Source organism: Dendropsophus ebraccatus, chromosome 3 (assembly GCF_027789765.1).
Source record: "Dendropsophus ebraccatus isolate aDenEbr1 chromosome 3, aDenEbr1.pat, whole genome shotgun sequence".
Taxonomy (NCBI): Eukaryota; Metazoa; Chordata; class Amphibia; order Anura; family Hylidae; genus Dendropsophus; species Dendropsophus ebraccatus.
The window spans coordinates 178,444,675-178,458,118 of record NC_091456.1 but is presented as its reverse complement, the minus strand read 5'-3'; the positions used below and the strand labels follow the sequence as shown (position 1 = coordinate 178,458,118).

Below are 13,444 nucleotides of genomic sequence, written 5' to 3'. Positions count from 1 at the left end.
GCTTCACCTGGCTAGAACACTCAGAGGGGTCTCAGTACTGGGATCTCGACTGAACTAAACTTTATCAAAAGTAATTTATTTAAATGGCTGTAATGCTTTAAGATATAAAGCTTATGAACTATTTTCTGTGCTCACAACACAGGATAGTCCCTTACACTTACATTTGGGGTCTGTCCCAGTCATGTGGCACAGAGCTGGGAGAGATCACACTTATTACACACTTCCAGCGAATAAGTCAGGGTCTAAAATTGTTTACATGATGGACATGGCCTTTAAGTTCTAAGGGTGAACACTAGAGATAGGTAAACCAGTGTGTGAGTGGTGATTACCAGTGGCTAAAGTACTAAGGCTGCCTGGAAAGCAGGGATACAGCCATAGGCCGTATCCAATGTTTTCCAATACTCCCTAGGGCTACATCCAACTTCTTTAGCCACCAGTAATAAAATGCTGCATGCCCTGGTTCAGATGATCTTGAGCATGATCTCTAGTGAAGACACACAATACTGACTTTTTTTTCTAGTCAGAAATATCAGCAACAAATCTATTGTGTGGGAAATGACCCCGTGTATGGTAGTGCTCACTACTGCTCTATAGCGCACAGTCTGCTACATGGTGCAGGGGACGGTGTTATACGTATATATTGTGTGATGATATACTGGGAGATGTAAGTTATATATTTTGAGGCTGCTGGATATGGGAATGGACTGTTTTGTGTTTTACACTAGATGTTTATTTCTGACAAATAAAGCTATGTAATACATTGTGTTTACCATGCTGCTATCTCCCCTGGTCTGGACAGCTCCTATTAACCAGGTAGAGAAGACATTTGATCTATGATCAGGTCAGTTTACACCGGTTGCATAGTCGTGTACAATAAACATATCTGCATTTACAGCTGAACAATCTGGACCTCAATCATGGTGGGTCCAGGCATTGTGGCCATAATATATGTGTGTACTATGCTAAAGGCAGGTGTAGGGAACCTTAGCCCTCCAGCTGTTGCAAAACTACAACTCCCATCATGCCTGGACAGCCAAAGCTTTAGCTTTGGCTGTCCAGGCATGATGGGAGTTGTAGTTTTGCAACAGCTGGAAAGCCAAGGTCCCTACCCCTGCACTATGGTGATCTGTCTGCTACAATGTATGAGTGCAGGAAATACTAACATTGGAATATTACAGATAGTCATGGTGCTCAGATAGTATGTACAGAATTTAATATACAGCCAAGACAATGATACAAACTAAACAATCCATTCAGGTTGATATACCCCCTGCTGCCAGTCCCCACCACCAGAGTTTATACTTAGCAAATGGCCTTCTGCCTGCTGGGAATCTAGGGTTAGCTGTAAAGTCACTAGAGATGGAGCCAGACAATAGCAGGTAGATGGAGCTGCAGCTGGGGTGGGGATGCATCTACACACTTCTGATCATGTGTAAATAGGTTTACGTTATGCGTCTCTTTTGCTCTGGTAACACAAACTCCATCATGTCCACCTTCACGTTCAGCTCCTCCTCTGTCGCTTTCTAGCAAATACAAAATACCATATCCATTAATGTATATTACAAACAGAAGATTTTGCATTAGGATAAACTAACTCTCAGGTTCACATAAGTTGCAGGTTTTTTGTGCATTGTGTCAAGTATTGTGCACAAAATCCAATAGGAAACGGGATTCCTGTGACTTGTATCTGGAACCCAGCTTAATTGTTGGTATTAGACAACTTGTCTCCCTCTCAGAAATAAAGGGGTTATTCACCATTTTTTTATTTCTTTCAGATCAACTAGTGCCAGAGATTTGTAGTTTACTTCAATTTAAAAAAAGTCTTCCCATTTTAATCAGCTGCTGTATGTCCTGCAGGAAGTGGTGTATTCTTTCCAGTCTGACACTGCTCTCTGCTGCCACCTCTGTCCAGAACAGTAGCAAACCCCCATTAAAAAAAAAACAGAAAAAAACCCACTCCTGCTCTTTAGACTGGAAAGAATACACCACTTCCTGTAGGACATCCAGCAGCTGATAAATACTGGAAGACGTAAAACATTTTTTAATAGAAGTAAATTACAAATCTCTGCTATTTTGTCACCAGTTGATTGGAACGAAAAACATTCTTTGGGAACTACCCCTTTAATATCACACCTAACTTTCCGAGTATCATGCATTTCCTAATACATTATGCTATCATTTACCAGCTCCAGCTTTGCTTCCTCAATCTTCACCTTCACCAAGGATGGATTCTAGAATAGAGAATAAGTCAGATGAGATGAAACTTCAATGACAATTAAATCAATGTATCTGCATATCATGGGGTGCTTATATATGTTACCTCAGAGCGTTTAGAACGCTGTAAAGCTAACTGTGGGCGGGGCACTGTAGTGATTGACAGCTCTTGTTCAGTGGCAGCTTATCTCCCATGTGTCAGAAAGGGCTGAGGTCATGACTGTAAAACTCTGTAAATAATAGGCATCACTTACAGGCGCCAGGTCCAGGTAAGATTTCAGTTTCTCCTTTGTAGCTGTGGATTGCTTCTTCAGTTCTGTCAGTGTCTGCAGGGATCAGAACCAACATGTATTCATTAGATGACAATAGGGATCATTTACCAATGTCTGTAAGATTATACACAGAGGGGGATTCAGGGGGAAAGCAATGCAGGTGCTGCCGAGACAACTCCATTCTCCTGAATGGAAGAGATATTCACTTACAGAAATTTTAAAGTGCACCTGTCATCATAGAAAACTTTTGCCATGTCAAACGTTTTGATCAGTCCGAGTGTTCACACCCGTACCGATCGGGAGAACAAGCCGGGAGAAGACCACACTAAGGCTGGGTTAGACTACCAAACCCGAGCGGAGCATTTCCACCGGATTCCGTAGCTCGTACCCGTTCACGGCCGTGCGCCTTTGCGATTCCGACGAAAGAATTGACGCGTTCCGTAGCGTGAACCCACCCTAAGCGTGGTCCACTCCCAGCTCTGTGTCACATGATCAGTCGGGCTCATAATGTAAGTCTATGGAGCTCAACTGATTATGTCGACACAGAGCCGCGAGCAGAGGTGCTGCAGCGCGGTCTTTCCCCGAGCAACCAATCAGATTCCACCTTTCATTTTCCCAAAGAGTCTGTGAGGATTAGTTGCTAGGGGCAACTGAGCCAGTTTCACTTTACACCATGTTTGATAGATCTCCCCCAGTGTGTATATATTTCATACTCGCCTCCACCCATTCAACACAGCTCCAGGGCTGTTGTGATCCAGTCCCCACTTCTTCCTGACTCCTGTGATAAGCCGGGACACCGCTGCAGCCAGTGACTGGCTGAACTGCTCTCAGAAGCAGGAAGAAGCGGGGACCAGGTCATGTCAGCTTGGAAGCTGCAAGGGATTGGCAAGGATGATGATCAATGGGGGCGAGTATGACTTCTTTTCAAACTTTTACACCACCCCCAGCCATATATGAAAACGATAATGGACAACAACAGAATTCTACCTACTGACCTCAGAGAGTGACACCAGAGACTGATGGGTTAAGGAGTCCTCCATCCCCGTGGATGTCAGCTGATCCTGCAAAAGAAATTTTAAGTGTTAAGATTTCAATTGAATATTAAAAATACAAACATAAAAGTAGAAGACAGCGAGTGACCTAGACCAGGGGTGGAGGAACCTTGGCTCTCCAGCTGTTGCAAAACTACAACTCCCATCATGCCTGGACAGCCAAAGCTAAAGCTTTACTTATCCAGGCATGATGGGAGTTGTAGTTCTGCAACAGCTGGAGAGCCAATGTTCCCTACCCCGGGTCTATACCTCGAGTCCCAGCACTCACCTTAGCAGCCTGGATCTTGTACTTATATTCCTCAGATTTATCCTTCAGTATCTTGAGGTTTTGGGCTCGGACCTCTGCTTTGGCCTTCTCCATACTACACTGCTCCTCCGCTTTTTTAAGATCCCTAATAAAGTATGTACAGTCCCCAGATTACTACCCTGTATTCTGTGTACAGCACTGCAGACTATGACAGCACTATACACATAAGGTATGAAGACAGGACTCCATCATGACAGTATGGGGCCCACACAGCCGCCATCGCTTATCACTTACTGCTCCAGGGTCTTCTCCAGCACCACAGCGTTGGTCAGCTTCTTCCTCATATTGGTCAACTCTGATTCCAGCTCCTGGTTACTGACCTCAGTGCTCACCAGGTCAGCACTCAGCTCATTGACAGCAGGAATGTAGCTGGGGGGGGGATGACACAATATGGTGGCAATCAGTAACATCTATAGCAGCCTGACTTCTCAATATATGAAGGAGGCAGGTGCCCAGTACAACAGATCAGAAGACTAATATATATGGGGACAATGTACAGCACTGCAGTAAAGAAATCAACTCTTCTACACAAAGAGACCACAACAGAATAGTGAGTGCAGCTCTGGAGTATAATACAGGATGTAACTCAGGATCAGTACAGGATAAGTAATGTAATGTATGTACACAGTGACCCCACCAGCAGAATAGTGAGTGCAGCTCTGGAGTATAATACAGGATGTAACTCAGGATCAGTACAGGATAAGTAATGTATGTACACAGTGACCCCACCAGCAGAATAGTGAGTGCAGCTCTGGAGAATAATACAGGATGTAACTCAGGATCAGTAATGTATGTACACAGTGACCCCACCAGCAGAATAGTGAGTGCAGCTCTGGAATATAATACAGGCAAACCCTTGTACCTGGCAAGCGATGAGTCCTTTATCTCTAGGGCGAGGCAGCTATCGACTAGTTGATTCAGGTAAGTGTTCCCCATACGTGACAGGTTAGTATAGGAGGGGCCCAGACTATCACTAAGCAGCTCCTGCAGGTATATGGCTGTAGGGAAACAAATGGAATAATGTTATGAATAAAACATACACAATATAAATCTGCCTCATATCCTACATATATCTATCCTACAAATAAGAGTAAAAGAAATGATACAAGGGCGGACTACATGGAGCAGGAGGTCTTTTTCTGCAATTTCTCTATAGAGGAGATGCTCTAGTAGTTCTATAGGCCACCAATAAGGGGACGTAACACCAGATTAACCCCTTGAGGATAAACTATTTTTTTTTCGTACGTTACATGATAACAATAAGAACTTCGATATCCCCGGGGCGAACGTCGCGGTCACCTTCAGCTTTGACCTCGGCGGTCTTCAGTTTCTGGTCCTCTAAGACAAGGGTTAAATCCTTATCCCGGGCTTCATTCCACTCGGCCAGCTGATAGAGAAGCTCCACCGTGCGGGTGTTCACTTCATAGGGCGGCAGCACCTTATCGCCAAAGAGTTTCTTCAGCCACAGGATGATCTGTCAGATAGAGAAAGCATTGAATTCAGTTTTTTTTCTAATTTCCATATCTCTGATTGCTGTCAGTGAATGGAGTTATTAGTTTACATCAAGAACAGAGATGGGGGAACCTCTGGCCCTTTAACTGTTGCAAAACTACAATTCCCATCATGCCTGGACAGCCGAAGGCTGTCCAGGCATGATGGGAGTTGTAGTTTTACAACAGCTGGAGGGCCAAAGGTTCCCTTTCCCTAGTCTAGACCCTATATATCAAACTACAATCCTATACAGGCTCTATACACAACTTTACATTCCCTCCCCATTCTGCCCGGACGTCTTCACCTTCGTACTCTTCTCATCCATCTCTTGTCCACTGCCTCAAACTCCCGCCGCGGCTTCTTTACGTCACATGACGCCCAGCGAGCCAATCAGCATTGAGAGCCTGTCACGTGTTGCGGCGTAAGGTCCTATACGGGAGGCCATGTTGGTTGAGGAAGTGTACTTATGCTATTTCTGCGCATGCTCAGATCTCAGGTTAGTCTGCAGACAGCTGTCCACTTCTTTCATCCCTTATTCTATTATATATTATACTTACTCTGTGGAATTTTCTGGATTCCAGATATTCAGTACTGTTGGAATAACACATTTATATGCTTACATTTGGTCTCTTTAATCATATTGCTTTTAAATTTTACACAATGGACGATAGTCGCGTTGTATTTTAGTTATTTATTTTTTTCAAATTTTTTTTTGAATCATATTTTATTATGACAATCCAATTTACGCCTAATTGGACATGTCGTATTAAGTTAATTGCTGCCATGTTGAAAAGTACACTTAAAAATAAGCAGCATAAATTCAATGGACAGTCTTAAAGGGCAACTGCAGAATTTTTTTTTTCAAATCAACTGTGTCAGAAAGTTACTAATTTATTTCTAATTTATTTCTATTAAAAAATCTCCTGTATTCCTGTACTTATCAGCTGCTGTATGTCCTGCAGGAAGTGGTGTATTCTTTCCAGTCTGACACAGTGCTCTCTGCTGCCACCTCTGTCCATGTCAGGAACTGTAGAGAACAGGAGAGGTTTTCTATGGGGATTTGCTACTGCTCTGGACTGTTCCTGACATGGACAGAGGTGGCAGCAGAGAGCACTGTGTCAGACTAGATGAATACACCACTTCATGCAGGACATACAGCATCTGATAAGTGCTGGAAGACTTAAGATTTTTTAACAGAAGTAAATTACAAATCGGTTTAACTTTCTTAAACCAGATGATTTGACAGAATTTTTTTTTACTGGAGTTGCCCTTTAAAGGGGTTATCCAGCGCTACAAAAACATGGCCACTTTTCCCCCTACTGTTGTCTCCAGTTCAGGTGCGGTTTGCAATTAAGCTCCATTTACTTCAATGGAACTGTGTTTCAAAACCCCACCCAAACCGGAGACAACAGTAGGGGGAAAGTGGCCATGTTTTTGTAGTGCTGGATAACCCCTTTAAATTTCTATCTTATCTGCATATACTATACATCCGGTGTACATGCTATTTCCCGCGTGTTTTGCTTGTTTTTACCTGTTTTCGTTGACATGGGTTTTCAGCCATATAGAATCTTACTTCTTATACTGCTGTAGAGGAGACGCAGTGACCCGTATGGCCATATACTTCCCCGCCAGCAGCCGTGTATGGACAGATGAGTCCAACAGGGGCTAACAAACAGGGCGATGGGGCCCAGCCCTTTCTAGTTATGCCCCTGCTTTATTCCATATGTTCCATTGAGTCGCACTTGAGGCTGCATGATACATTTGTGTCTGTAGTTCGGCCTGGATTCAGGACACCTGCAGAGGACACAGGACCCTCACTCTCTATATTGTTGACCACAACCAATCAGAAATTCTTTATATAGCTGTGATTATCACCTTTATACTGAGTAATGCCCACAATCACCACTAGATGGCACTGCAACCCATATTATTTCCTACATTCATGGTGGTAGAGGTACACTTTATAACTTTGGAACACTTAGCTGGTGTATAATTCAGGTTCTTTTATTGAAGTGAAGGCTATGTTTCCACTTAAGCATCATAGCGGTGAAAGCCGTCCATCTCCCAATATGGATGGTTTCTAATCGTGATCATTTTTAGCGGCTGTCCATATTAGGAGACAGACATCTTTCCCCGCTATGTTTGTGAAGTTGGAACGTAGCCTCACACTGTCAAAAAGATGGCTATTTTTATTGGATGGAAATCATTTAACAACAAATACCGTCCGTTATTCTAAAATAACATGTCGATAACTGTATAAAAAAAAAAAAAAGCGATCATTTTGACATACAAAATCACTATGATCACCTGCGTCTTGATCCGTTTTTCCATTGACTTCAAAATGCGTATGCAAAAATGCTGTCGACCAAGTTTTTGTGAACGCTAAAAAATCAGATGCGTTTTGATCCGTTTTTTTATATGATGGAAATCAGTGAAGAAAACGGATGCACAAAAATGCATCCTTTTCTTTATCGGTCTTTCCCATTAAAGGGCTTGTTCACCAAATTATTTTTTTATTTTAAATCAATCGTTCCCAGCAAGTGCCAGGAATTTGAAATTTACTTCTTTTAAAAAATCTCCAGTCTTCCAGTACTTATCAGCTGCTGTATGTCCGGCAGGAAGTGGTGTATTCTTTCCAGGCTGACACAGCGCTCTCTGCTGCCACCTTTGTCCATGTCAGGAACTGTCCAGAGCAGAAGTTTTCTATGGGGATTTGCTACTGCTCTGGGCAGTTCCTGACATGGACAGAGGTGGCAGCAGAGAGCACTGTGTCAGACTGGAAAGAATACACCACTTCCTGCAGATTATACAGCATCTGATAAGTACTGGAAGACTGGAGATTTTTTTTATAGAAGTAAATTACAAATCTGTATAACATAGAAACATAGAAGAATGTCGGCAGAAAAAGACCACTGAGTCCATCTAGTCTGCCCTCTTAGTATAACTTACTGGCACCAGTTGATTTGAAAGAAAAAGAATTGTGAACTATCCCTTTAAACGGACTGCAAAAAGGCAGTGTGGATCCAGCCTGTACTCACCCCTGCTTTAAACAATACAGAATTATTCTTACATAGACCTGGTCTTCGTTCTGGCCGCCTCCAACCTCCCTTGGTAAGAGATCAGGCCGCAGATCCGCAGCCGCTCAGATCAGCAGAAAGGGCCTTAGTTTTGCTTAAAACATTTAAAGATTAATTGTGAGCTCTTCCCTCTAATGTTTATTCCTCAGAATAGAATATAATCTTTAATAACCTGCCGGCGGCCATATGCCAGTATTTACCGAGCCTCCTCGGACTTTTCCAGCCAAGTTATTTACTACGGTTTAGCTGAGAAGGGTTTTAACTTCCAAGTGTAAAGTACTTAAAGCTGCAGAAGTCCGGGCTGGATGTGGGCGCTGTAATCTGATTTATAGACATGTACATATGTGACATCTGATCTTCTGCCGCCAGCGGGGGAGGGGAGCTCACAGCCCTGATCATCTCTCTGTAATCTTATGTGACAGCTATACTTTCTATAACATCCCCCCAATCCCTATTCTGCAGAAGGTGGATGTGCAAAGCTTTCTCCCCACTAATGTCTATGGGAGGGATGGAATCATGCTAAGAAGGCAATACAGGACCCCTGGTGGTGGTACAGGGGGTATCATTGGGGTATTATTTGTGAATGGGATCACAGTAGGGGCATTGTATTGGCAGGGGGGGTCCAAACTGTGCGACCCTCCAGCTGTTGTAAAACTACAATTACCATCATGCCTGGACTGTCCAGGCATGATGGCAATTGTAATTTTGCAACAGCTGGAGGGCCGCACAGGTTAGACACCACAGCTATGGGGCACTAATGGTGGCCCCAAGCTTTGCAGTTAATTTTTGCAGTACTTATCAGCTGCTGTATGTCCTGCAGGAAGTGGTGCATTCTTTCCAGTCTGCTGCTACCTCTGTCCATGTCAGGAACTGTCCAGAGCAGCAGCAAATCCCCATAGAAAACCTCTTCTGCTCCGGACAGTTCCTGATATGGACAGTGGTGACAGCAGAGAGCACTGTGTCAGACTGGAAAGAATACATCACTTCCTGCAGCTCACACAGCAGTTGATAAGTACTGGAAGAATTGAGATTTCTAAATAGAAGTAATTTACAAATCTTTGACACTTTATGACACCTGTTGATTTAAAATATATATTTTTTTCTTTTGGGGTCAAGTACTTTTGGATTGAACTGTTCTTAATGGCAGTTAGAGATGCTTTACAGCGCTCCCCATGGGCATAGATACAAAAGACCCTATTCCTGGGCCGTCTGTCTCATTGGGCAGGGTAGGCGGCTGCCTAGGGGCCCATGATTCATAGGGGGCCCCTCTGCGCTCTAAACTGCATTGCATTGCAGATTGTATGCTGAGCTCAACTATGTATTCAGCGTATATGTGAACATGACCTAGAATACAGTTGTCTGATTTCACCACGTTTATCTGGGCCAGCCGACCGTCTGGTGTCTATTGGGAACATCCAAACATTCCCTTGGCGGATGATGTGGGGGAGAGGATCTGGTTTGTTTTCAGTTAGCCTACTCTTTTGTTCTCAGGGGCAATTTGCCAGAGGAACCTTGCAGTGGCCTCCAATCTACATTCAGAACACATGGACGCTCATCTGAGCTGAGTGTGCACTGTATATAGAGATATGTATATAGTGTGCATTGTATATAGAGATATGTATATAGTGTGCACTGTATATAGAGATATGTATATAGTGTGCATTGTATATAGAGATATGTATATAGTGTGCACTGTATATAGAGATATGTATATAGTGTGCACTGTATATAGAGATATGTATAAAGTGTGCACTGTATATAGAGATATGTATATAGTGTGCACTGTATATAGAGATATGTATATAGTGTGCATTGTATATAGAGATATGTATATAGTGTGCACTGTATATAGAGATATGTATATAGTGTGCACTGTATATAGAGATATGTATATAGTGTGCATTGTATATAGAGATATGTATATAGTGTGCACTGTATATAGAGATATGTATATAGTGTGCACTGTATATAGAGATATGTATATAGTGTGCACTGTATATAGAGATATGTATATAGTGTGCATTGTATATAGAGATATGTATATAGTGTGCACTGTATATAGAGATATGTATATAGTGTGCACTGTATATAGAGATATGTATATAGTGTGCATTGTATATAGAGATATGTATATAGTGTGCACTGTATATAGAGATATGTATATAGTGTGCACTGTATATAGAGATATGTATATAGTGTGCACTGTATATAGAGATATGTATATAGTGTGCATTGTATATAGAGATATGTATATAGTGTGCACTGTATATAGAGATATGTATATAGTGTGCACTGTATATAGAGATATGTATATAGTGTGCATTGTATGAGATATGTATATAGTGTGCACTGTATATAGAGATATGTATATAGTGTGCACTGTATATAGAGATATGTATATAGTGTGCATTGTATATAGAGATATGTATATAGTGTGCACTGTATATAGAGATATGTATATAGTGTGCACTGTATATAGAGATATGTATATAGTGTGCACTGTATATAGAGATATGTATATAGTGTGCACTGTATATAGAGATATGTATATAGTGTGCATTGTATATAGAGATATGTATATAGTGTGCATTGTATATAGATATGTATATAGTGTGCATTGTATATAGAGATATGTATATAGTGTGCATTGTATATAGAGATATGTATATAGTGTGCACTGTATATAGAGATATGTATATAGTGTGCACTGTATATAGAGATATGTATATAGTGTGCACTGTATATAGAGATATGTATATAGTGTGCATTGTATATAGAGATATGTATATAGTGTGCACTGTATATAGAGATATGTATATAGTGTGCACTGTATATAGAGATATGTATATAGTGTGCATTGTATATAGATATGTATATAGTGTGCACTGTATATAGAGATATGTATATAGTGTGCACTGTATATAGAGATATGTATATAGTGTGCACTGTATATAGAGATATGTATATAGTGTGCACTGTATATAGAGATATGTATATAGTGTGCACTGTATATAGAGATATGTATATAGTGTGCATTGTATATAGAGATATGTATATAGTGTGCACTGTATATAGAGATATGTATATAGTGTGCACTGTATATAGAGATATGTATATAGTGTGCACTGTATATAGAGATATGTATATAGTGTGCACTGTATATAGAGATATGTATATAGTGTGCATTGTATATAGAGATATGTATATAGTGTGCATTGTATATAGAGATATGTATATAGTGTGCACTGTATATAGAGATATGTATATAGTGTGCATTGTATATAGAGATATGTATATAGTGTGCACTGTATATAGAGATATGTATATAGTGTGCACTGTATATAGAGATATGTATATAGTGTGCATTGTATATAGAGATATGTATATAGTGTGCACTGTATATAGAGATATGTATATAGTGTGCACTGTATATAGAGATATGTATATAGTGTGCATTGTATATAGAGATATGTATATAGTGTGCACTGTATATAGAGATATGTATATAGTGTGCACTGTATATAGAGATATGTATATAGTGTGCACTGTATATAGAGATATGTATATAGTGTGCATTGTATATAGAGATATGTATATAGTGTGCATTGTATATAGAGATATGTATATAGTGTGCACTGTATATAGAGATATGTATATAGTGTGCACTGTATATAGAGATATGTATATAGTGTGCACTGTATATAGAGATATGTATATAGTGTGCATTGTATATAGAGATATGTATATAGTGTGCACTGTATATAGAGATATGTATATAGTGTGCACTGTATATAGAGATATGTATATAGTGTGCACTGTATATAGAGATATGTATATAGTGTGCACTGTATATAGAGATATGTATATAGTGTGCACTGTATATAGAGATATGTATATAGTGTGCATTGTATATGGAGAGATATGTATATAGTGTGCACTGTATATAGAGATATGTATATAGTGTGCACTGTATATAGAGATATGTATTTAGTGTGCACTGTATATAGAGATATGTATATAGTGTGCACTGTATATAGAGATATGTATATAGTGTGCACTGTATATAGAGATATGTATATAGTGTGCACTGTATATAGAGATATGTATTTAGTGTGCACTGTATATAGAGATATGTATTTAGTGTGCACTGTATATAGATATGTATTTAGTGTGCACTGTATATAGATATGTATTTAGTGTGCACTGTATATAGAGATATGTATATAGTGTGCACTGTATATAGAGATATGTATTTAGTGTGCACTGTATATAGAGATATGTATATAGTGTGCATTGTATATAGAGATATGTATATAGTGTGCACTGTATATAGAGATATGTATTTAGTGTGCACTGTATATAGAGATATGTATATAGTGTGCACTGTATATAGATATGTATTTAGTGTGCACTGTATATAGATATGTATTTAGTGTGCACTGTATATAGAGATATGTATATAGTGTGCACTGTATATAGAGATATGTATTTAGTGTGCACTGTATATAGAGATATGTATATAGTGTGCATTGTATATGGAGAGATAAGCCGAATTAGCTTAGTTTGTAGAATGCACATTAAGGCTATGTTCACACTACGTAAGTCTCCGGACGTATCACGTTCCGTGAATAAGCGGCCGGAGACTTACGTAGTTTGCGTACAATGGAAAGTATACGATATACGGCGGCACAGTTCACACTACATAAGAACTTACGCCCGGATCGTACGCGGCGCCGTAAAAAATGAACCAGACCATTGTTTGAGGACGAAAATGCTGTAACTTACGCCCGTAGCGTAACATGCGGTCCCGTACGGAGTGGTGATTTCTTCATTTTCCCATCTTTTTGTGCCGATCCAAAAGGTTCTGTGAGGTGTCGGGGGCTAGGCGAAGATTTCCAAGTAAAAGACCGCTGTCAGATCGCTACGTAGGGCGCTCGGGAAGCGTAAGTAGACTACGGGCGTAAGTTCACGGTCCGTACGTAGCCGGCCACAAGTAGCGTAAATTCCCGGCCGCAGTTTACCGCGTATATG

General features: G+C 40.6%; 1 protein-coding gene across 1 annotated transcript; it reads right to left on the bottom strand.

Annotated features, from left to right (window-relative positions):
• Positions 1-1,438: 1,438 nt before the first annotated feature.
• HAUS1 (HAUS augmin like complex subunit 1) lies at positions 1,439-5,723 on the bottom strand. The gene is made up of 9 exons (XM_069964837.1): positions 5,641-5,723; positions 5,145-5,319; positions 4,708-4,843; positions 4,080-4,214; positions 3,807-3,930; positions 3,482-3,547; positions 2,469-2,540; positions 2,184-2,231; positions 1,439-1,523 (listed from the first exon to the last, which is right to left on the bottom strand). The coding sequence occupies exons 1-9, from the start codon at positions 5,659-5,661 to the stop codon at positions 1,443-1,445; spliced, it is 858 nt and encodes a 285-aa protein (XP_069820938.1). The 5' UTR covers positions 5,662-5,723; the 3' UTR covers positions 1,439-1,442.
• Positions 5,724-13,444: the final 7,721 nt, after the last annotated feature.

Excerpts from the sequence above, each read along its gene's own strand:
- HAUS1 (XM_069964837.1), bottom strand. The coding sequence starts at position 5,661 with ATGGATGAGAAGAGTACGAAG. Across the intron at positions 3,931-4,079 it reads CTGGAGAAGACCCTGGAGCA|GGATCTTAAAAAAGCGGAGG; the intron begins GTAAGTGATAAG and ends ATACTTTATTAG. Across the intron at positions 2,541-3,481 it reads CTCTGGTGTCACTCTCTGAG|ACACTGACAGAACTGAAGAA; the intron begins GTCAGTAGGTAG and ends TGATCCCTGCAG.